Source organism: Acromyrmex echinatior, chromosome 6 (genome assembly GCF_024713525.1).
Source record: "Acromyrmex echinatior isolate Ae372 chromosome 6, ASM2471352v2, whole genome shotgun sequence".
Taxonomy (NCBI): Eukaryota; Metazoa; Arthropoda; class Insecta; order Hymenoptera; family Formicidae; genus Acromyrmex; species Acromyrmex echinatior.
The window spans coordinates 1-24,404 of record NC_141857.1 but is presented as its reverse complement, the minus strand read 5'-3'; the positions used below and the strand labels follow the sequence as shown (position 1 = coordinate 24,404).

The following is a 24,404-nucleotide window of genomic DNA, read 5'->3' as shown; positions in this document are numbered from 1 at the left end:
AACAAATATAATTATCAAGTTTTAAACATAAATATTGATTATTAACAAAGTTATTGTGTGAAATGTAATGGGATGCCATAATAGCACCTTCTCTTCTAATATTTAATTTAGATATTAAATGTCCTAATTTTTCTTAAAATCAGATTATTTTAAATAACAGAACAATGTAAAATAGATCATCAATAAATTTAATATTTTATTTGTAAATTTTATGAAGTACAAAGAATAATTTTTTTTTACTAATAAGTATAGACTTTGTATCCAACTAAGGTTCAAAAAAGCGCTATTGCGTCATTTTTTCTTTATCACTTATTATGTAAAATAAGGATAGTACAATGACGTAATAGAGTTGATAACTAAATGCAAAAGTTCGTTAATTTCCCATGTTCATCTTTAAGTACTATAAGCGTCGCGCCTCAACATAATCATTGAATTTTATCTAAACTAATTCTCTAATAAATACGAAGAAGCACCATTTACGATCAAAGTTAAATGTTAGACTCTAGTACATAAATAGGATGCAATTTTTTGCCAAGCGCTTTTGTGTAGATAGAGTGGACTAAAGTGAGTCTTGTACCATTTTGCAATTTTCGCAATGGTTAACGAGATATTAATTACTAAAAATTGCCGAATATTGATCTTCCATATTTCTTTACTTAAATACTATCAATTTCATAGAAAAACAGACAGAAATTGTTAATTTTTTTCTCATAGAGCTAAGAATTTTTCTAGAATTTTTAATCAACTTTTTAATACTGCATTTTCTTATTGATATACTGTTTTTACTATTTTTACTAACATGAGAAAATACGGTATTAAAAAATTCTGAAAAAATTTTCAGAACTTTATGAGAAGAAAATAAGCAATTGCTGTTTTTCTGTAAAGTTGATATAGTATTTGATATAGTATTTGAGTAAAAAATTAATTGAAAATTAATATTCAGTGATTTTTAGTAATTAATATCTTGTTATTAATTATTGCAAAAATTGCAAAATAGTAGAGGATTTTTTTATTCAGTTTAGTCTGTTCTATTTACACAAAAGCGCTTGGCCAAAAATTACGGAACACTCTGTACATGTATTTTAAATTAATTTATTAATTTTTCAGAAATGATTGCGTGCCGATTTTTTACTTCCAATCTTTCAACTCAATCAATCTGAAATATTAATATTCCCCCAAATTTTCTCAATTATGACTTGATACTACTAGCATTTTAAAACTTGCAAAGAACTTATTGCAAAAAATATTACCTCAGCCGGAATGTGAATTCGGATTAAATAATTCTCTGTTTAAAATTTTATAGAAAAAAATATTAACGTATAGAGATAAAAATTTTTTACTTAAAAAGAAAAAAGTTAATAAATTAAAGTTTAAAAGTAATAATAATAATTAAATTAAGTTAAATGTTATTAATCTTTTAATTTCTTATTTAACTTTTAACTCATTAACTAATTATTATTCTACTCTGCATATATGTTATATAATAGCATACCCTGTTGAAATTATAACATTGATTGATTTATGTTATTATAATATTGTTATTATAAATGATATTTATTGGATTTATAATTATTTCATCATTTTCACAGAATATGGCAAGTTTCACTACTTCCTGCTCGCGGTGTGTGGCTTTGTTAGCACCAGCGAGGAGATGGACGTGATCTCTATGTCCTTCATCTTGCCGAGTGCGCAATGTGATCTGAAGCTCGACACTCAAGCAAAAGGATGGCTGAACTCGATCATCTTTATTGGGATGATGGCCGGAGCATACGCTTGGGGTTCCATAGCGGATGCTCTCGGTCGTCGGAAGGTCCTGATCGCCATCTCGTTCATGAACGCTCTGTGCATTGTTGCTTCCAGCTTCAGCCAGACATATGAGCTCTTCATGTTGTTCCGTTTTCTGAACGGCGCAGCGTAAGTATCCAAAATAAATAGCATAATTGCTATCAACTGCGATATAGCCGCGCTACGTGTGCTCACTCAGCAACGAAAAAGTTGAATAATTTAGTGACGTTCCAGGCTAGGAGGTAGCGGACCGGTCATTTGGTCGTACTTCGCTGAATTTCAGCCGAAGTCCAAACGCGGTTCTATGCTGTCATTCATGGCAGCATTCTGGACATTGGGGAATCTTTTCGTAGCCGGTAAGATAAAAGTTATAAACGAATAAAGAAGTACAATCCAAGCTGGAACTAAGTGCCTATTATAATACTTCTATGTAAATTTTAAATAAAACTTTTAATTATATAGACTGCGCGCCGATTACTGTGGGATTTGAAATACAATCATAAACTGAAGCTAAAATAGTATAAATTAAATCATCAATTTAATAAAGATGATATTAGTATCATTATTAAATTGATTATTTTATATATATATATATATATATATATATATATATATGTGTGTGTGTGTGTATATATATAATTTAGTTTCAGTTTGTGTGATTGCATTTTGAGTTCTACAATAATCGATGCACAGTTTATATAACTATAATAGAAGATGTATTTAAAATTTACATATAAATATTATTAGGCAAAATCTAGTTTCGACTATATTTAGCCCTTTTTTATTTATTTGATTCATTCATAGTGGTCTAGTTTAATTTATTAAACGTTTTAGTAATTTTGATAAACATTCTCTCTTTGTACATTTATATATACACAATTTTGACTTTTCACCCATAGGCTTGGCATGGTTGATCATCCCTAGGGAGATGGGTTTTACGAGCACAACGTTCACGTACAATTCTTGGCGAATTTTTCTATTAATCTGCGCTATTCCATCGTTCGTTGTAACGGGGTTACTTCTGCTACTCCCCGAATCTCCCAAGTATCTTTTATCTTCCGGAAAATATGAAGAAGCACTTGAAATTTTTCGCAAGATATATGTTATTAACACCGGCAAACCACGCGATTCCTACACGGTAATTAGATTTTAAACAATTTAATCGTAACTGGCATTATACATATAAATACACGGAAAAAATGTACGTTGTATTACTCAACAGTAGTCAGCCAACAGTAGTCTATTTTTCTTTATTTAATAATCTTGCTTACTCAATAACCAGATAACAAAGCGTGTCTAAGTAAAATCACGCAATCTGTGGTGGCTTGTAATGTTGGCAACTTGTCATATATTTGTCTTCAACGATTTCACATACACTGACATTACACTGACATTGAAGAAATATCCAAAATGTATATATGTATTACTAGTCGTTTTACGGTTATCTCGGCAAGATAGCAGCATCAAAATTATCTCGCATTGTCGGCAATATATGACAATTATGTGATCCAATAAATTATTATGGCAACATAACGATGTAACAATAATTCGAATTTTGATGATGATTTCAAAATTCCCAGAAAGTTATCGTAAGTAAAAGCTAATAAATGTGGACTTAGTTGCTACAATTCTGATAGCTTCACATAATATGATGTGATCAACATACCAACAACAATAAAAAATATAGATACGTTTGTTATGTGAGAACAAGATTGAATAAATAAGGATGAAAACAATGTTTTATTAAATCATGATGTATTTATTTTATTAATACCGTTAATTGTTTCACTGAATTAACAACTATTTTGAATTAAACTACTGTCAGCTAATGCTGTTAATACAACGCCATTTTATGTAGTAAGATTCGGTAAATTAATTCAAAAATATCTTTAATTTATCACATAGGTAAAAGAATTGATCCTCGATGACTATCCAGACTCAAATCCGGTGAAAGATGAAGTTGAAGAAAAGAGCAAGTGTAAGACTATGCTGGGTGACATCGTGGAGAATAGTAGACTGCTATTCGTAACACCTATACTTCGCTTTACAATAATATCGATTGTTATTAATTTCACCTTCCATATCGGTTACTACGGTCTGATGATGTGGTTCCCTGAGCTGTTTAATCGTTTCGACGAATTCCATCGCGATCAACCAGGCGAAGTGGCCTCGATCTGTCAAGTTACCGATTATGTCGTTAACAAGGGTTCGCATAGCGTCGAGAACGTTTGCTCCGATAAAATCGGAGCTTCTGTTTTTATGGAATCTCTCATCACAGTGGCGTCCGCCATACCTGCCAATATCATTGCTGTTTTGGGAATGGATCGCCTTGGACGTAAATTCTTTCTAGGTGCTTATTTTTATGAAAATCAAAAGCAATAAGAGACCTCTTTTTAGCTGAATTTCTTATACCATTCTTCTTTCAGCTTTTCCTCTTTTTTTCTTGTAGAGAGAAAAAGGACAGATGAACAGTGTAAGATAATCAGCTGAAAAGAACAGATCTTAGATTATCAAAATGTGACATCTTACAGCTTTTTTAATAGTCATCTAGTTCAATATAATTCATACTGAAATGGGTCAATTGACATAGATTTAAACGATTTCAGCGATTTATTTCCACCAGAGTATTCTAAAAATATCTTATGCATACTTCCTCGTAGTGTTCAGCACATTTTCATCAGGACTATGCTCGATCGGCTTATACTTTGTGTACAACAAATATCAGAATTTGACCGTGTCGGCCATCTTCAGCGGTGCAATAAGTTGTGGTAATGCAGCATTGGATTGTCTCATTACCGAGGTATTTCCGACGCAACTGCGTGCCACCGGGATCGCCATTTCTATGGTCGCTGCCCGCCTCGGCGGGATAATTGGTAATATCGTTATAGCCCAACTCTTGGACATGTATTGTCCAGCACCGACTTTCATAGTGGCGGCTCTTCTAATTGGTATGCTTCTTTTTATTTCCCAATTTTTTGTTCAATTTTTATTTTTAACTTTCTCACTTCATATAATTCATTTTGCAGGAGGAGGTTTACTGTGTTTATTCCTACCTAACACAACGCGCGAACCACTTTCCTGACCTCAGCAAAAATTCATCTTAATCAGACAGCAATTGATCGATTATTTATCTTCTGTCCAGTACATAAGTGCCGTTGAATTTTATGGAATCCGGAGTAAACGAGACGATTGCAAAAGTAGCGTTGTAGAGAGAATTTTAAAGTTCGAAAAATATTCTCATTTCGTCAAGTAGGAAATTAGAACTTCTGCTGTTTATAATATAATCCTTATTATAATAAGGTAAAAAAGTAAATATAGAACATTATTTAAGCAGAACGTTGTAGCGAAAGTTTAACGGAAGCGACGAAACTAGAAAACGAACATCTAGTTTGATACATGATACACAAATTAGATGCCTTAATCGAATTTTATACATGTACTGACATTAATCATAGTGTTTAAAAGTACCGTAATGAACTAATTATGATATATAATAAATATATTTTCCTATAATATATTCTCTTTCGATTGAAGATTGAGACTAACAATAAATAAATTTGTTATCGCATTATGTCGCATATTGAACATAACTTGACATATTGATGTAAAAAAATTAAAAGAGAAAATAACATATTCCGTAACGCTTTTAATATTCTTTCCCAATTTTCTGTATCAAGAAGATGATAGTGGTGTAGAGTTATGTCTTCTATACTAAAGATCCGAATTCAAATCCATCTAAAACACACATATATCAGATTTTATCTGATGTCACTTCTCGGAAGGTAATAACAAACCGAGAATAGTCCATGCCATGACAACCTTTTCCAGACCCGATTTCATCAATGTAAGATTAATTTTAATCTCAGTTTACTTACTGATTATTTTTCTAATTCTCAGAATTTTAATTCTTAGAATTAGAAAAAGATAAAAGGTAAATTAAACCAAAATTCAAATTAATCTCATATTAATAGAACCAAACTTTTGTATGTCATTCGAAACTGCCGTTGAAATTCTAGGTCCCATATATCAGTGGATATATGCAGAAGAGGTCACCACGTCTTTAATAACAGACTGAGAACTTAGACTGATGCAGGACAGAGAAGATCTCGGATCCTTCTATCGTGCAGCCAACCAACAGGCTTGACAAGCTTGTCATATAAAATATTAGGTTTAGAAAAATCGAGATTAAATCCAAATAGTATACAAAATATATATGCGTCTAATAGGAATGACGCATGTAAGAGTAAAAGCCTGTTCTTGATCGCTACATTAGATCGCAGTAAAACTTTTTTCTCGCTTTCACTTAAAGTCGAATATGTATAGTGGTAATCATAAAAATAGAGCAGCTTATATAAAAATTAATAAAACAGTTATTTTATTCTGTTTTTATTTGCCTGTGATGTCATATTGTACATCAGCAATAATTCATATCAAATAAAAAACGTAATAAATTATTACCGGAATAAGGTATTATTACCGGAATATTATATTGCGAGAATCCTAAAATGATCTGTACTATAGTCTGATCATAATAATAAATCTAAATTATTAATGTAAGTTTATTAACATGAAAAAAGTTTGTTATGTTAAACATTAATGTGATTTCATAGATTAGATATAGTAAAATTATAATAAAATTTAGTCAATTATTTAAAATTACAATGAAAATAGAGCGAAATATTCACTATAGAACTAATGAGAAAATAAAAATTTTAATTTTATGCAATAAAAAGAAATCGCAATAAGAAATGAAAAAAATTATTGGTTGCTAGAAAAATAGTGGAAAATACATTAAGACTCAAAAATGATGAAATTGTGAATGAACTCGTTGTTCTAAGTCTAAGTGAAATTGTACGTGTTTCTAAACCTTCCTATAAGCTTGTATAATTCGACGAAAATTTTAAGAATGTAATTTAAATGGTAGATCTGCTAGGAAAGTTTTATTTAAATTTGAAGAATGCAAATTACAATTTGCAAAAGACTATGTGAAATAGAGTAAAAAAAAATTTTTTTAATGGAGACTTTTTTGGTAGCAATTCATGATTTGATCGTTTTCTCACATATGTTTTCCATTAAATTCCATCAGATTTATTTTAATTTCGTCCAATTAAAAAACACTTTTCCACTTTTTAATTTTTTTTATCGCTTCATTTCACATGATCTTTTGCAACTTGTAATTTGCATCTCACATTCTTCAAATTTAAATGTGAAATTTTCATAGTAGATCTATCATTTAAATTATATTGTTAAAGTCTTCGTCGAATTGTACGTGCACTCACAGGAAGGCACTCATTTTTAATTTCATTTGATAACTTAGGTCTATCTTATAAATACAATTTGACGATCAATTCAAGATGTAGTTTTTCGCTTAGAATCTCGAGTTTCTTCATTATTTCTTTTAATACATTTTCCATTTTTCTGAAGCGATCTATAATTTTTTCAATTTCTTGCGATTTTCCTTCATTACATAAATTTTAATTATCTCTTCAGCTCTACAGTGAGTATTTTCGTTGCAATTTTAAATAACTAAATTTTATTAAGATTTAAGAAATGACCGTATATATAAATACATCAAATACGATAGAGAATAAATCAACGGTCAAAGTTAGGTATTTCAAATAATACAATATATATTCTTTATTAAATCAATTATTTTAGATATGATTGCGCGCCGATAATAACTTTCGGACTTTCAACACAGTCTAAAACACTAATAATCCCCCCTAAATTAAATTAGAAAAATTGTAAAGAATTTATTGCAAAAAATATTACTTCGGCAGGGTTGAAAGAAAGTTATTATCGGCGCGCAATCGTATCTAAAATAATTGATTTAATAAAGAATATATATTGTATTATTCGAAATGTTTTTTATCGTATTTGATGACTAAATTTAATTATAATTTTTCTACTTAATCTATGAAATTACGTTATAATATTTAATGAATCTTTTTTTTTATGTGTGAATAAACTTACATTAATAATTTGGGTTATTATTATGACCAGACTACTTATAATATGGAGTACGAAATTCTTATAATACATGCACCTTATTTCGGCAATAATTCATTGTTTTTTTAGTTATAAACTGTTGCTATTGTGTAATGAATAATATTGCCAACAAATAAAAACAGATCGATAAAATAACTATATTATTGATTTTTATGTAGATGGCTCTGTTTTTATGACCATCACAGTAACTATTATATTTAATTTTTTAGTAAAAATAGTTAGTTAAGTATGAATATATTACACCATAGTTTAGTTGTAAAGAGCAAATTTTAATTGATTTGTAAGTTTTGGGTTTAATTTCGATTCTCATCCCATATATGGTTTACAAAATTGAAAAATTGGAGGTTATGAGGGGAAAAAAACCGATAAATGATATTTATGATAAAATTTCAGTATATGTCAATTGTGTTCAGGGTAGGACGTAAGTAAAGACATGAAAGTGAAAGTAAAAACCAAGTAATCTCCATTTTTCACGGTATATTCATAATACACGTCCATATAAAGTAATAAAATTATTCTCTCATCATTTTTTCCTTTTGTCTAGCAAGCTTTTTCTTACTAAGTTTCTTTTTCGATGGCTCCTCCTCTGTGGCTTTCGCAACAACATCCTCTTTTTCCGTCAATATTACTTCAATGTGACAAGGCGAGCTCATGTAAGCTATAAGAATCATAAGTCTTAGCAATAATTGCTGTCCATATATATATATATATATATATATATATATATATATATATATATATATATATATATATATTTAAAGAATCAGATCTGTTTGTTTCAACTAAACTTGTTGCATAGTTCATCTTTCCTTTTTTTTCTTTCCATGTTAGAAAAAAAAGAGAAAAGATAAACGATGCTCTTGCAAGTTCAGGTAAAAATAAAAATAGGTTTAATATTTGTTACACAATTATAAAAATACTTACGATTTATACGACCATGAGCTCTGTACGTTCTTCTACGAAGACAAGGCGCATGATTAACCTGAATATGCTCGATTACAAGGCGGTCCACATCGAGTCCTTTATAATCGGCATTACTCTCTGCATTTTTCAAAAGTTGCAGCAGAAATTCCGCAGATTTTTTAGGCCAACGACCTAAGAAATAAATAGTTAGACATTTGCTGTTATAAATCTAATTAGACCACATATTTAACTTCCCAATAATTTGATTTGATTATTAACGCTTGCATAAACTAAATCTCGTTCTCTCTTTCACAATGCTAAAAATCGCTTCAAGAGCACAGATAGAGAAAGAATTAACAAATCACACATGAACAATTTAGCTAATTAATCAATGCGATTGATCAATTTTTTTTCATTCAAGATCTTAGAGTAATTTTGAGTATCATAAGGCTTCAGAAATAGTATACGTAGAAATTATTTATTGGAATGCTTACAAGGCAGAGGGGAATCTACAATAGGCAACAATAGCAAATCAAGAAAAATAATCGATTGTTTTCTCAATTTTATATTGCCTAGTAAATTTTACTAGAAATTCTGCATTCCGTGATGCAATTCTAGTAACTCATTAAAACAATGTAACAGAAAAAAGCATTGTAGCAGCATCCAAGCAATGTAGCAGAAAAACGAGCATTGTGCGCTACAAACTTAATATTATAGCAAATTGGATTGGATACACTAGTACATATTAAAGTTGTCGTACACTGATTTAATTTGAATGTAAAAGTGAAATATAAATATTTCGAATCATAGAACATATTTTACTTAATAGCACATTAAAATATATTGATAATTTCATGGTTTAACCCATTCTATATTAAATATATATCTTTATATCAATGATTACATTTACAATTTATGCCGTAGTTATAATATTGAGTGTTATAACTACTGATTACATATAAACGCTATTTTACAATGAAGTTATTACATTGATGTAATAACTCAAAGTCATTTGATGAACAGAGCTTAGGCTTACTACATCAATGTAAAAAGGACATATAAATAACTGCGATTATAACTTTGGCATAAATTGGGCCATGTAAATGTAACCTAAAAGTTCATTTTGCTTATTGACTTATTAACATTCTTTTATTCTTTTAGCCCAGTGGAAATAAAATAAACCTAAACATATAAATGCGGCTGACTTTAAGTAAGAGTTATAACATCAATAATATTAAATCAAAGATAAAAAGTCATGTAAATATACTAAATTTGTGTATGACTTTAATATGCATCAGTGTATACTAAGTGCATCCACCAATCACATTCACTATTAAAGAAACAAAGAGCACAATTATATGTCCTATTATGTTTTTTGTCAGCTCAACTGTTTTTACAATGGTAAGTGTTCCAGAATGTTAGGACTATGATATATACAAAAATTTAAGCAATAAAACAAACAATAAATATATTAACCACTCATAATAGAGATCATAATAACATAAGTAACAAATATATTGTAGTAACCAATATATTGATTTCCTTACTGCTTACACCTTACTGTTTAAAATTTTTTATGTGCTCTTACTGTAGAACACATAACTTCACTAACGCTGACATACCTTGTGTAGTACCAAATTGTTTGGCTTGAGCGCACCTGCCAACGCCACCATTAAATCTACGGAAAGGAACGCATTCCTTGTGCTCGATGACATTTTTCAGGTACTTCTGTGCCCTCCGCAGGGCCATGCTTTTGATAGCACGCGCTGTCTCATGGGTATTCTGTAGCATACAAAAGATGATCGATAGTATTCACGTTCGTAAACATCCCTGGGAGAGAACATGGCGTTTGAGGTTATACTTTCTCAAACGAGATATTTACCTTGAAATGCACACGAAGATTAGAACCACGCGCTTTGCATGATTTGGTCTGATTGACCGGTTCGTGGGAGTACCGACCCATTGCGTCCTGAAAACACAGACAGATCGATCACGTTTCTCTCCGATTCTGCGCGACCATAAACGTGACGGTCAGCAGCAGTCCGACCTGTGCACGTCATGCCGCGTATTTCTCGCGATTTCATGCCGGTTCTCGCGAATGGACATAACATTTTCTATGACTACGTTGTGGCACCAAGTCTGCTACGCGAGAAATTATCTTGAATAAAATGAATACCTCGACGATGAGCTAGATGCGTACAGATTTAACAAATACGATGAGCCGGCTCATACATACCTTTCAACGCCAGAATTTTAAAGGAAAAGTCGTCACTTCACTAGCATTCTACTTCCTGTGTGCATGCAATGCCGCCAACTGAAAATCATAGGGATGACATGATGGAAGAAACCAAACCCAGGTGTGCTCGTTCTCGAGACGAATTTTGTATGTACAGTTCCGTGCAAACATGGCGCGGCATCATATGCGCCATTTAAATATTGGCACCGCGATAATTTTGAAGAGTGACAACTCGAAAGATCAAAATAAATACTTGCACCAACTTGCATCGAGATACTATTAAGTAGAGAGCCTACAATAAAAGTGACGCCATACGGGTATCACTTGTGATTGGTCCGCCATTTTAGCCATTCCCTCCAGTTTTTTAAACGCATTATTTTCTAAATTTTGAATTCATAAAAAATGCTCAAAAATTGTAACAAATTAAAAAATGATAATAAATAAATATTGTATATAAAATAATAAAATTTTTACATATATTATTTATTATAAAATTTCATTTATTTTGTACTATTACAATATTGTACATTTTGTAATATTGCACATTACTTTATACAAAACGTTATTTATTGCACATTATTTGCGCTATTAAATGCGCTAGTTTATTATCCATTCTCTGTTCCTATATTTTAGGAGCAAAATGCATTTGTAATAATATAAAAGAAATCAAAAATTCAGAAAAATATTATGTATGAATATAAAATTTCATAAAATATTATATATTTATTATATATTATATTATTATATATTAAATATCGTAATTATCATATTATTTGATTTAGACTCACAATGCAAAGATATATAATTGAAAAGATTACGACAAAAAGAAAAAAAACTAATCCGTAACCAATGTGATGACATATACTTAGTGCCAAGACACTACTGTGTCTTCAGATATTATAATTAATCTGTGTATATTTTATGTTACATTTTTATTTTAATATTTTAAATACATTATTTATAAAGTATAAATTACTTTACCTCACATACAGATGAATTTTTTGACGGTATCCAATTTTTATATTTGCCATTTATACTCTTTAATCAATTCCTTAGGCGTTCTATCTCTTTCGGAATTATTTTCATAACATATCCTTTTTTTAATGAATTGTTACAAAATATTGTATATCCAACCATATTTCTAAAATAATTTCGATAATTTTATTTTTATCAATATATCTTTACGTATCTATATCGTTCAATGCTGTTGCACCCTAAAATTGACAGTCTGTTGGATAGACTGAGACCACATATCCCCGTATTGGGAACATCTAAAGGAAGCCTGGAATTTAAGAAATTCAAAAAATCTTTTATTCTTATTTTATGAGGAGGTAATAAACGTAAGTATAGACAAAATTTTTGTTCTCATTTAAACAGAGAAAAGTCATCGATACCGATATATTAGTTTGCTTTTGGACAATATTTTTTAAATAAAAATTAAAAATAATTGTAAAAACATAAATACAAATTATAAAATGTCTTCTACCAAATAATATAGCAATTTTTATAATATCTTTTGCAATTTTTCAATATAACTCTACGTAAATAATCTTGAATACATAATGTACTTATATTTAAAAATTGAGATTTTTATTATTTATTTTATAATACATTTCGTTATATTTTTATTAGAGATTTATTACAGATTATAAAAGAGAACTACTATTTATTAAAATAACTGATTCAGATAATAAATCATTACTAAATTTATCGTATTATTATTAAACGTGATTTAGAATAATTTGTAATTTTTTCATAATTTTATTATTATTTTGAAAATATGTATAAAATATCTTTAACATTTTTCAAATAAAACATTTTTTAAATCATATAATTAAATAATCAAATAATTAATTAAATAATTAATAATTAATTCACCAAAGAGATACAACTAACATCTTTATTGTTTAAAGTTGTTTTTTATATGATATATATATATTAAAGAAAATTATTTTTGTTTCTAGGATTTTCCAAAAGCAATTAAGAAAGTAGCAAAATTTTTGGATAAAACATACACTGACGAAGAAATTAACAAAGTGACAAATCATCTCAATATCAAAAATTTTCGAAACAATCCGATGGTGAATTTCTCTGAGTTGAAGGATTGTGGAATTATTAAGGACAATTCTTTTATTAGAAAAGGAGGAAACGGGAACTGGCAAGACATTTTCACTCCAGAATTAGAGGGAAAGATAGAGAAATGGATCGAAGAAAATCTTAAAGATACTGATCTACGTTTCCCGTCTTTCAACAATAACAATTGAAAATAATCAAAAAATGGAAAAGATTTCTTGAGTACAGCTTGATTATTTTTAATGAACATATTTTTCAATTTTATGCATTTAAACAAAATGATTACACAGAGAGCACGTAAAAACTGCTAGATAGCAAAGCTCGTCATTTTGACATCAATTTAAATCATGTTTGTAAAAATGATGTCAAGGGACTCAAAAGTGAACATAGGTTTTATTCGACGGCATTTCATATATAACGTCATTTCGTGACATCACTCCGTAACGTCATATTGACATGATAAGTCACTAGTTGAGTATAATATAATGATCAGTAAAGGATCAAGGTATAACGTCAAAACGATGGCTCACCGATGACGTCAATCGTCTGTGACATTTGAACGTCAATTTGACTTTATTAAGGACTAATTTCCTCGCAAATTTTGATATTATATTAAAAATGCAATAAAAATGTAGTTAAGATGCTACCAAAATTATTTCTATCATAAGTGGTCCGAAAGATTTGGAATTCACATTCTTCTGTAATAAGACCGCTATATTTGACGGATTGCTTAACTTTTTTTTGCGAATGGATCTTATGAATTTGACGTAGAATCAGAATACACCAAGTTCGCTTTTCTATGAAGATTTTTTTCTTCTTTGTATCGAATACTAATCTTATGATAACGTGGAGGGACCTTGATGTGATCAAATTATCGGGATGATTATCTTAAATGCGATGAAAGTCTTGTCGTAATTGTATTAATGACTTTTTATCACGATATTAATAAGTTTTATAATATAATCGCAAGTTAATAATTAATAGTAAGTACGATCTAATTGTTGTTAGTATTTTCATTCCACATTTATCAATATTTCATTAAACATTGGTTTAGAAAATTTGTGTTATCGTATGTATTTTTTTTTCGACATTTTCGTATATTCCCTCATTACTAAATTTTGTTAATTGTGCTCCTATAATATAATTCTTATTATATTTCGAACAACATTTTTTATTATACATTGTATTGTAAATAATTATTATTGTATTATTAAAGGATTACAATAAAAGATAATATTAAAAAGTTATGCAATGTAATTGCTAATTATTTTATTGTATTTCGCTAATCATAATGCAATATGATTTTAGCGAAATATAATAAAATAATTAAAGAAAAAAAGGGAGATATAAAATTAAAAAATAAATTTAAAACATACTTACCTGCAAAAACGGACTAAATTTAGTAGCTCGGTTTTTTACGGGGGAGTATACTTACAAAGGAAAGACGACCGCCTAAAAATTGGTGGGGGTGGTGGAGAGCCTCTAAGGTTGATTCATTTTTATTCATATAAATTTTCTTCACAATTTTAAATTAAATGTAGTTTGCTTATACAATTAGAAGAGTTCCAACTTTATTCAAATTGCAAATTGTAAATATAATCATAAGAATAAGAATGGGGTAGAGAGCTTATAATCAGAGTGGCGCCATGCGAGAGATGACGTCATATTTTAGCGAAATTTTGCGAGAGAGAAAAAGATATACGGTCTCAGTCTATCCAACAGACTATTAATTTTAGGGTTAGGTGCAACAGCATTGAACGACATAGATACGTAAAGATACATTGATAAAAATAAAATTATCGAAATTATTTTAGAAATATGGTTGGATGTACAATACCATTTTGTAACAATTCATTAAAAAAAGGATATGTTATGAAAATAATTCCGAAAGACACAGAACGCCGAATGAATTGATTAAAGAGTATAAATGGCAAATATAAAAATTGGACACCGTCAAAAAATTCATCTGTATGTGAGGTAAAGTAATTTATACTTTATGAATAATGTATTTAAAATATTAAAATAAAAATGTACACAACATAAAATATATACAGATTAATTATAATATCTGAAGATACGGTAGTGTCTTGGCACTAAGTATATGTATAGTCATCACATTGTTTACGAATTTAATTCTTTCTCTTTTTGTCATAAACTTTTCAATTATATTGTATGTCATTGCATTGTGAATCTAAATCAAATAATATGATAATTACGATATTTAATATATAATATTTTATGAAATGGTATATACATATATTTTTCTGAATTTTTGATTTCTTTTATATTATTACAGATGCATTTTGCTCCTAAAATGTGGGAACAGAGAATGAATAATAAACTAGCGCATTTAATAACGCAAATAATGTGCAATAAATAACGTTTTGTATAAAGTAATGTGCAATATTACAAAATGTACAATATTGCAATAGTACAAAATAAATGAAATTTTATAATAAATAATATATGTAAAAGTTTTATTATTTTATATATAATATTTATTTATTATTATTTTTTAATTTGTCACAATTTTTGAGCATTTTTTAGCATGAATTCAAAATTTAGAAAATAATGCGTTTAAAAACTTGAGGGAATGGCTAAAACATGGCGGACCAATCACAAGTGATAGTCGTATGGCGTCACTCTGATTGTAGGCTCTCTAGTGTGCAGTAGGCATATGCCCATTGTTCACTACGGACGTATGAATATCTGGGGCTCTGTTCTTGAGTACACATATGAATAATTTTCGTATACGAAAATGACGGTTTCTCGATTGTGATTGGTCGATTGTATATGAAATTGCTATTTTCGTATGCGATATTTGTTCGAGAATGGGCCTCTGGACGGAATGTAAAGCCAGCTTATTGGCGAGAGAACTAAAATCTGTGCAGCGTTGGGGGGGGGGGGTTAGCCATCTTGTCTGCAACATTTTAACTCTCTATTTGAAAATTGATATATGTATTATAATATTATTTGTATCTCCAGTGTATAAAACAGGATTTTGTATGAGGCACAGTTAATTCAACGGTTGTGTACAATTAAAAATAATTTTCTGTTTACATTAAAAGAAGTAATGAATATATATACTCATTACTTCTTTTAATATTAACCAAAAATTATTTTCATTTGCACACAACCATTAAATGTTTACAAATCAAATATTTAAAAAAAGGGTTATGGGCCAAGTTATTTTAATGCTAAATCAGAAAGAGAGAGAGAGAGAGAGAGAGAGAGAGAGAGAGAGAGAGAGAGAAAAAGAAATAATATAAAATTAAATTTTACATAATTGAACAAACATTTCGACCTGTATACAAGGTCATAATTAACATTACAAAGAACTGGTAATTGCAAATAGTAACAGTTAAGATCGCATAAAAATCCTAATAAAATCCAAAATTATGTTAAACATTATTAATATATTGAATATATAATACTGCCTCGAATTTCATATTAATAATATTTTAACATGGCTTTAGATATTATTAGAATTTTATTTTTTATACGACTTGAATTGTGCTCGTAATTATCGGTACGTTGTGACATTGATAATGACTTTGTGTAGGTCGAAACATTTATTCAATTATATGAAATTTAATTTCACATTATATCCGGATTAGCATTAAAGTGACTTATTGGCTCATAGCCTCTTTTTTATTATTTATTTCATATTGAATCTTTATTTTTATTATATATAGATTATAAATATATACCGATGAAAACTTATTTCGACATTTTGCTCTTGATTAATTTGCTTAATTTTTCTGTAGCTTTTATTGCCGATTGCAACATAATGTGGCATTATTAATTGAAATTTTATTTTAGAAAAATATAAAATTTCGTATGTGCAGTATTGGTTGCTTCCTAGAGAGTATAGAGTTATCTAAAGATGACTAAAAAACGACAAAATTATTATAAAGATATCTTTTAATGAAAGAATATAGTCGACAAAAAGACAACAAATGTCGCACTGCTCTCTTAAAAGTCATCTTATAATCTTATCCATATGATAACTAAAGGATGACTTCTTATCTTTTAGTTGTCTTTAATACTTCTTTTAATTTTTATATTTTGATATAATATAACATTTAATAACATCGAATTCTTAAATTAATTTTTACACAAAACAAAATAAAATTGCATGACTGACAATATACGTCCCATTTCCTGCAATGTTGTCCTATATAAGAGTCATTATCTTTTATCATAGCTCCCTTTGGGGCACGATTACAAAAAATATTTTATTAGTATATATAATTAAAACAAACATGATTTATAAATCAAACTTATAAAAAGAAGAGCAACCACAGCACAAGATATTGTTTGTGATATTTAATATATCATTACATTAATAAAACATTTTTTAGACGATTCGGCCATAATCTGACTGACCATCTTCAGTAAATTCACAAATATTAGTAAAACAGAATTATATATATCTGACATTAAATTCAGCCGTCATATATATAATTATGTATAAACGTGTTCTTTCATCTTGTGAAGGTGCATCGTACAATGTTGCAGCGCCAATTATCATATTGCAATTTGCATTGATGTTTATCTGCCTTTTCTAAAGAAAGATCTCTCTCACACTCAATAAATAATTCTAGAATAATCTAAACTTTTGACATATATATAAATAGCGATAACATATATGATACGACAAATAATAATACACAATGTCACGACCAATTTCCATCTGCGTAAGGGAAGTGCTTAAGATTCGTCATTTTTTCTGTAAAACAGGTAACAATTCAATTCTCATACATTTGACTAGAAGATATTAATGATAGGTTAATTTTTTAAATTAGAACCTGGAAATTCTTGTTCTACATAACTTGATAATAATATGATAATTGGCGCTGCAATATTGTTGAACGATGCACCTTCACAAAATGAAAGAACACGTTTATATTATATGACATAGTTATTATACGACGACTGAATTTATACGACGACTGTCAGATATATGTAATTCTGCATTTTACTAATATTTATGAATTTACTGAAGATGGTCACATTGTGGCCAAAACATCTAAAAAATGTTTTATTAATGTAATGATATATTAAATATCACAAACAATATTTTGTACTGTGGTTTTATGCTCTTCTTTTTGTAAATTTTTATTTTATTAGTATTTATTAGAAGTTTATTCTGTCTTGTATGATTTTCAAACACGAGAAACTGAACGTCTATCAGGTGGCGATCTCGCGTACTGCTGCGCAAATGAGTGATAAAAAGTACAAAAATAGCGGAAAGATATTTTTCATATTATCTTTTCGGCAACAAAAAAAATATTTTTAAAGTCGATTTTGCTTTGAAAATGATAACCATAGAAAGATAACAAAAAGACGTCTTTTTTAAGTTGTCTTTTCGATGAAACTATCCAGTAATCAAGAATGAATTGAAATGGATTCAGAGTTTCAGAAATATTGATTCACAAATGTTAAAATGAATGCTTTTCAATTCTGAATGCATTTTTATTTATAGGAATTGCATAGAGCATATCCTTTCAATCTAAAAATAATATTAACTTTTTCTGTACAACACATTGTGAATACTGTTCAATTCAAAATTTTGAATAGGAAATGCAGTTTTTCAATCCAATTGCATCCAATTGAATCTAATTGAATCCAATTGAATCCAATTAAATCCAAAAAAAATATTCGCTATTTAAAATATGCGTTCGGATAGAAAAAAATTTCAATTCATTTTAATCCATTCTCGTTTGCTGGGTAAAATATGTCTTATAGAAATCTTTTGTCTTGCTGAAAAGACAATCTAAAAACAATATCTTTTTGTCATCTTTTAGACACATTTCGCTTTGTCGGAAAGACAACTTAAAAAAGACCTCTTTTCGTTATCTTTTCGTATTTTGTGTTGTCTGAGTTTCCATTTGCACACGAGTAAAACTCGGTCTGAAGTGAGCTGAGTATTTTGTTACGTCCTTTTTCGAAAGAATCGGCTCCACATCGCGACTATGGTTGGCATCTAGAAGACTCGAACGGAGTCTTCTGATAACGATCTAACAGAACTGAAAAGAGGGATCGGACAAGTTCCGAAAACTCGTAAAAGCCAATCAACTCGGAAGGAATAACAACCTTAATGCAGGCCCGAAAAGTGACAAGATTGCAAAAGACATTATAAATGCACCGAATCACACAATAGTAAAAATCCAAGTTTTGTCGTCCCAGACTGACCAACAATTTCTTAAGAAAACAGGCGCGCTTAAAAAATCATAAACGCATAGGATAACTTCCCATGATAGCTACCTAATTGTAAGATCGGACTCGCGATTGACAATAGTTGCCCTGCACGCAAAAGTCGTGCATGTAACCGTCTGTTTACTTAGCCATTTTTCGCGAGGATAACAGAAATCGTCATCCGTCTGAAGCAATCTTGCCTCTTTAAAGAAAAACGTAAATTATTTCTTTTCTTCTCGAAACCTCTCTAATGATGCACTTTAAATTAACAATGATAGGACGCTATAAAAATCGTAAATCTCGCGTGATATTGCAACTAACTATTGCATCTTAGACAAAGGGCACTACGCCCTTTTTTCGGAGTATAAATAGAGGTCTCGCAAAGCGTCAGTACAGATTAGTTCAGTTCACAGTTACACGTCAGTCAGTGAAAAGTTCACGCCAATTTTTTTTACGCAAGTGCAAAGAAAAAAAAAATAAATTGGGAGCAGCAATCATCATTGGGATCACTCATCATTCGTGACACACACACACACACACACACACACACACACACACACACACACACACACACACACACACACACACACACACACACACATATCTCCATAACTAAATTCTTCCTCAACCACATTAAACAAATCGATTGTAATTACACATACAATGATAAGTTTTTTCCTTCTTTTATGTAAAAATATGTATTAGGTGTTGGAATTAATTCGTAGCGTTTTTAATGAAAGAATGTTATTTATTTCACATGAGCATTAAAAAATACATTAATGAAAGTACTTCCCATCACTTGTAAAACGCTACGAATTAATTCCAACACCTAATATAAATATCTTATATAAACTTAATTTTCTTTTTTTTTTAATAAATGTAAGTCATTTATATTTTTCTAGCTGCCATTTATTTGAATCATTTCTCACATTCTTTTCCCTTTAAACATCTGAGATCGCACGAGGTCCAGTCCCGGGTCAAAAAGATTAAGTTCCTTGACCCAAAAAATAGGACCGACATTCGCACTGTCCATCGGAACAGGTCATAGCGTCTCTTCGGGATGTTGACCCATATTCCGAAAAGATCCATACAACTCACAGGTGTTCGCCTCTGCGCGTATACCTGTGAGATTGAGTCTAGCCGTCCTTTCATACCCTTTCCATTCTCCCTCATTGTCTCCTTGACTAAATTTCCAAGGATTTGTACGTAACAATTTCATACTCAGATTAATGACGTCATTATTTGCTTAGTTTGATAAAAAGTTCCATTTCAATCTATCCTCGTTTGCTGAGTATCCCAGGAAACACAAATTCTTACCTGACTTCTGGTGAAACAATCGACAGCTAAGACTTCTTGAATGTTGTTCATGTCTTGAATAACATTTATTAAGATCAAGGTCACTGGAGATTGTTTCTCTTATTTTCATTTTTGCACTGAAAATTCATTTTTATATAAAAATGAATATAAGAGAAACAATCTCTAATGATCTTAACAAATGTTATTCAGGACATGATCCTGAACAACATTCAAGAGGTTTTAGCCATCAGTCGGACATCTTGCGTAATGCTAATGCCGTAATTTTCAAGTCTGCTAACTTAATGAAAATGAACTTAATTATAGTATTTTGAAAAGCTCTCAAGATAAGCTACAAAAATATGTAATGAAAAAGGGGGAGTTTCATTTAAAAAATTCATGTTAACTTTGACCTGACCTTGACAACGTCATCCTAGGTTAAATAACCACTATCGTTGAATGCGTTTTTTTAAGCTTTAAAACTTTTGTAAAAAACATTTTTTTCTAAAATGCATCATTTATGAGATATTTGAATTTGTATAGGCCGCGGCATAAATACAAAAATTATCCCCACGACTTGCATATTGCATGGATATTTAATGCTGAGTAACAGACTGCTGGTAGTCAATTACACATTTAGTTTTGTAGAAAAATTTTTTGTTCCGTGTTAAAAGCAAATTTAATTAATAGAAAATAATTGCAGAGTTGATTACAGGTATTTAAAATGAATTTTTCCGAGTAAAAAAGACGTCTTTTCTAAAAGATATTTACCCATGTTGCGATATCTTGCATTTTTTACGAAAAGACATCTTTTTTATGGACCTAAAAGATGTCTTATGCATTAGTTTAAGATATCTTTCTTTATTTCTAAAGATATATAAGATATCTTGAAGATAGAAAGATGTCTTAAAAATTTCTTTTTAGATGTCTTGAACATGTCTTTTAGATGTCTTGAAACCTTTTCGATATCTTAAAAAGTAAATCCATATTTACAAAACGAATAATAACACAGCATGTTAAGTTTATTAATTTAAGTTTATTAATTAAAAGTTGCTGTTTTGTGACGCAAACAACAATTTTTAATTAATAAACTTAATATTGTCATGCTGTATTATTATTAATTTTCTGTGGAAAATGAATGGAAACAATCGTCATTTTTGGTATAAGAAAAGTATAACTTTTTTATTTTGAAGACATTCAATATAATTTTTTTTTTTACGGAGAATACAAATTGACATTATTATGATAAAAATAATACTAAGCGAAAATAATAATATTTAAACGAAATAATACTACTGTAATGATACTATAAATAATAATACTATTAATAATACTTTAACGTAAATAATACTTAAATGATACATTAGATCAATTCATATTAAAAGTTATCTTACATGACATTAGCAAAGTTAAAGTTTCTATGTTTTTACGAAGGATACAAACTGACATTATTACAACAAGAATAATACTTAAACGATACTACACTAAATCAATGCATATTAAAAGCTGTCTTACATGACATTAGCAAAGTTAAATGTAAAAATATATAAATATTTTAACCGATTAACTATGTACTAATGATATTGTTACGTTATTTAACAAAATATATATGTATCATTTTATTGTCAAAGTTGATTATATTGTATCACTGCATTGAGATATTTTATATAACAGAGCTTTTGATATGCACTGATCCAGTGTAATATAAGTGATCGAATTCACCATATATAATAAACAGTGTATGATTCCGTGCTTTCCAATGATGATACAAATCGATACAGTCGTACACAGCTATATAAAATATTAACAAGCAATGCTCAATGCGTGAATGTATTCTAGCATTGATATGATACAGTATGCATGCTTATATGAGAAATCGAGCATCATGTGAGTCCATCATACGCACTGCAATACTCGTGGATAAAACATTACTTGAGAAAGAAATGTTTCATCCACGAGTTGACACTACGTATTATTGTATTGCAGTGTGTATGATGTTCCATTGTTGAAAAACACCCAATATCGCGTATATTATACCGGAAAAGAAATTAGAAGTATAACACGTTCAGTTCGTATTTCTCGTTTAGATCTCTCATTTGTATGTTACAGTGCAATTTTAAATGTATTGTATGAAGCAACATAGTTTTTGTTTTAGTTTCAATTTTAGTCCAAGATGTAATAACTTTTAATATATATTTATTTTGACATAACAATATACATTTATTAATATTAAATTAAATAATCATTAATTTCACATATTTGCTCATTTCAGAAACATTCATAAATGTAATTCGGAAATTTGTAATTTTTGAAAACGCATATCGGGATTGTCGGAATTCGAACCTATAAAACGCGATGATAGTCAAACATTCTAACGCTGAGCTATAATCGCACGCTTGTTTAGATATTTTAACATGATAGTTATAAAGACATTTTTGGATTAAGTTACATAGGTTCTTATAATTATTATCACATTTATCGTACAACTTAAATTTTAATCTTAAATTTTAGATTATTTGCCTGATATAGATTTTCTACATTTCTCTATCATTTTTATCATATAGCTTTATTATCATTTATAAATGATGGGTTCCTATATGTTATAATAAGATAGATGTCATGGAAAAATTACCGTATCTTACCGTTGACAACATAATGTGACATTTTATTAGGTTATTAAATAATTATTTATTCAATGACCTAAATGAGTAATTAATTATATAACGGTAGGATAATTTTTCTGTAACATCTACCTTATTTAAACATACATATAGAGACATTTTCGGATTAAATTATATAGATTCGTATAAATCATTCTGTCGTTTGTTTTATATTAAATCAGATAATGTGACAGAGAAGTTTGTGTATACAGTTAATTATTCTATCGTTTAAATAAGATAAGAAAACGATAAAACTTTATCGCTTTGTTATGTATGTTGAAATTTGCAAAATAATTCTTCAATGATTTGAAAAATGTCATATATTGTCAACGATAAAATACGATAATTTTTCTATAATATCGGTCTTATTCAAACATAAAGACACATATTTGGATTAAATTATATAGATTCGTATAAACATCCATTCATTCGTTTATTTCTTATTAATCTGATTTAATAGTGATAGGATCATATAGAAAAGCTTGTGATCTTCGATAAGTATTCTATCGTTTATTTAATATAAGATGTAAAAAAATAGAAATTTATATTATAACTTTTTTATCTATCGTGATTTTAATGTCCGATAGGTACGATAGGTCTTGCTAAAAATTATATAAGATTTCTATCAGATTTCTATAAATTTTTATCATTTTTTATCGAATTTTTTAACCAAGGGGCAGCGTATAATAGTGCAGCAGTCAAACATGGTGAATCCAGCAAAGTACATTTCTTCAAATGAGATGCAAAAACGCGCCGTATTGACAGTAATAAAAGAGTTTACCAAACATTTAAAAAGTATATCTGGGATATGTATGGATGTTGGTTGTGGTCCCGGAGACATAACAAATAATATCCTTCTACCATCTCTTGATTCAAATTCTGTAATAATAGGTAAGAAGTAACAAATTTTACAAATATGACAACGTAATGTGGTGGAAAAATTATTCCTTAATTTAATGATCCTGTAGGTACTGATATTCGTGACCATGATTGAATATGCGAAAAAAATGTACAATCACAATACACGTCTCAAATTCGAAATGTTGGACATTCAAACAAAAAACTTACCTGAAAAATATATTTCTAAGTTTAATCATATATTTTCATTTTATACTTTGCACTGGTGCTATGAAATCAGGTAAAAAAGTTGTTAAATAGGTGTAAATTTATCTTCTAAAATTATAATTTTATAGAAAAACAGTCAAAATATATAATTTATATTATATATATTTACTGGGAAATGT

At 29.1% G+C, this 24,404-nt stretch overlaps 3 protein-coding genes and 2 long non-coding RNA genes across 9 annotated transcripts in view; 4 read left to right on the top strand and 1 right to left on the bottom strand.

The window, feature by feature from the left end:
* LOC105154842 (synaptic vesicle glycoprotein 2B) overlaps nucleotides 1–5,418 on the top strand; it is a 30,495-nt gene extending 25,077 nt beyond the window's left edge. For all 4 annotated transcript variants that reach the window (XM_011070599.2, XM_011070598.2, XM_011070603.2 and 1 more), the window contains exons 5-10: nucleotides 1,590–1,914; nucleotides 2,020–2,141; nucleotides 2,685–2,923; nucleotides 3,691–4,135; nucleotides 4,446–4,733; nucleotides 4,812–5,418. In XM_011070599.2, the coding sequence (XP_011068901.1) occupies nucleotides 1,590–1,914; nucleotides 2,020–2,141; nucleotides 2,685–2,923; nucleotides 3,691–4,135; nucleotides 4,446–4,733; nucleotides 4,812–4,867 (1,475 nt within the window). In that variant the 3' untranslated portion in view covers nucleotides 4,868–5,418. The remainder of the gene's footprint in view (nucleotides 1–1,589; nucleotides 1,915–2,019; nucleotides 2,142–2,684; nucleotides 2,924–3,690; nucleotides 4,136–4,445; nucleotides 4,734–4,811) is intronic.
* A 2,838-nt stretch (nucleotides 5,419–8,256) lies between these two features.
* Nucleotides 8,257–11,075, bottom strand: RpL17 (ribosomal protein L17). 2 transcript variants are annotated; one of them, XM_011070605.2, is made up of 5 exons: nucleotides 10,934–11,075; nucleotides 10,580–10,666; nucleotides 10,320–10,479; nucleotides 8,719–8,889; nucleotides 8,257–8,452 (listed from the first exon to the last, which is right to left on the bottom strand). In XM_011070605.2, the coding sequence occupies exons 2-5, from the start codon at nucleotides 10,658–10,660 to the stop codon at nucleotides 8,307–8,309; spliced, it is 558 nt and encodes a 185-aa protein (XP_011068907.2). In that variant the 5' UTR covers nucleotides 10,661–10,666; nucleotides 10,934–11,075; the 3' UTR covers nucleotides 8,257–8,306. The 2 variants fall into 2 exon arrangements, with proteins under 2 accessions (XP_011068907.2, XP_087262895.1); XM_087406769.1 differs by lacking the exon at nucleotides 10,934–11,075 and adding an exon at nucleotides 10,874–10,902.
* LOC105154848 (sulfotransferase 1E1-like) lies at nucleotides 11,002–13,525 on the top strand. Its single transcript, XM_011070611.1, has 3 exons — nucleotides 11,002–11,080; nucleotides 12,179–12,273; nucleotides 12,898–13,525. The coding sequence occupies exons 1-3, from the start codon at nucleotides 11,002–11,004 to the stop codon at nucleotides 13,195–13,197; spliced, it is 474 nt and encodes a 157-aa protein (XP_011068913.1). The 3' UTR covers nucleotides 13,198–13,525.
* A 71-nt stretch (nucleotides 13,526–13,596) lies between these two features.
* Nucleotides 13,597–15,454, top strand: LOC147909250 (uncharacterized). The gene is made up of 2 exons (XR_015545465.1): nucleotides 13,597–14,983; nucleotides 15,303–15,454. It is a non-coding gene; the product is annotated as an uncharacterized LOC147909250 (long non-coding RNA).
* Nucleotides 15,455–21,118: 5,664 nt separating this feature from the next.
* Nucleotides 21,119–24,228, top strand: LOC105152338 (uncharacterized). Its single transcript, XR_015545534.1, has 3 exons — nucleotides 21,119–21,215; nucleotides 23,835–24,051; nucleotides 24,129–24,228. It is a non-coding gene; the product is annotated as an uncharacterized LOC105152338 (long non-coding RNA).
* The last annotated feature ends 176 nt before the right edge of the window (nucleotides 24,229–24,404 follow it).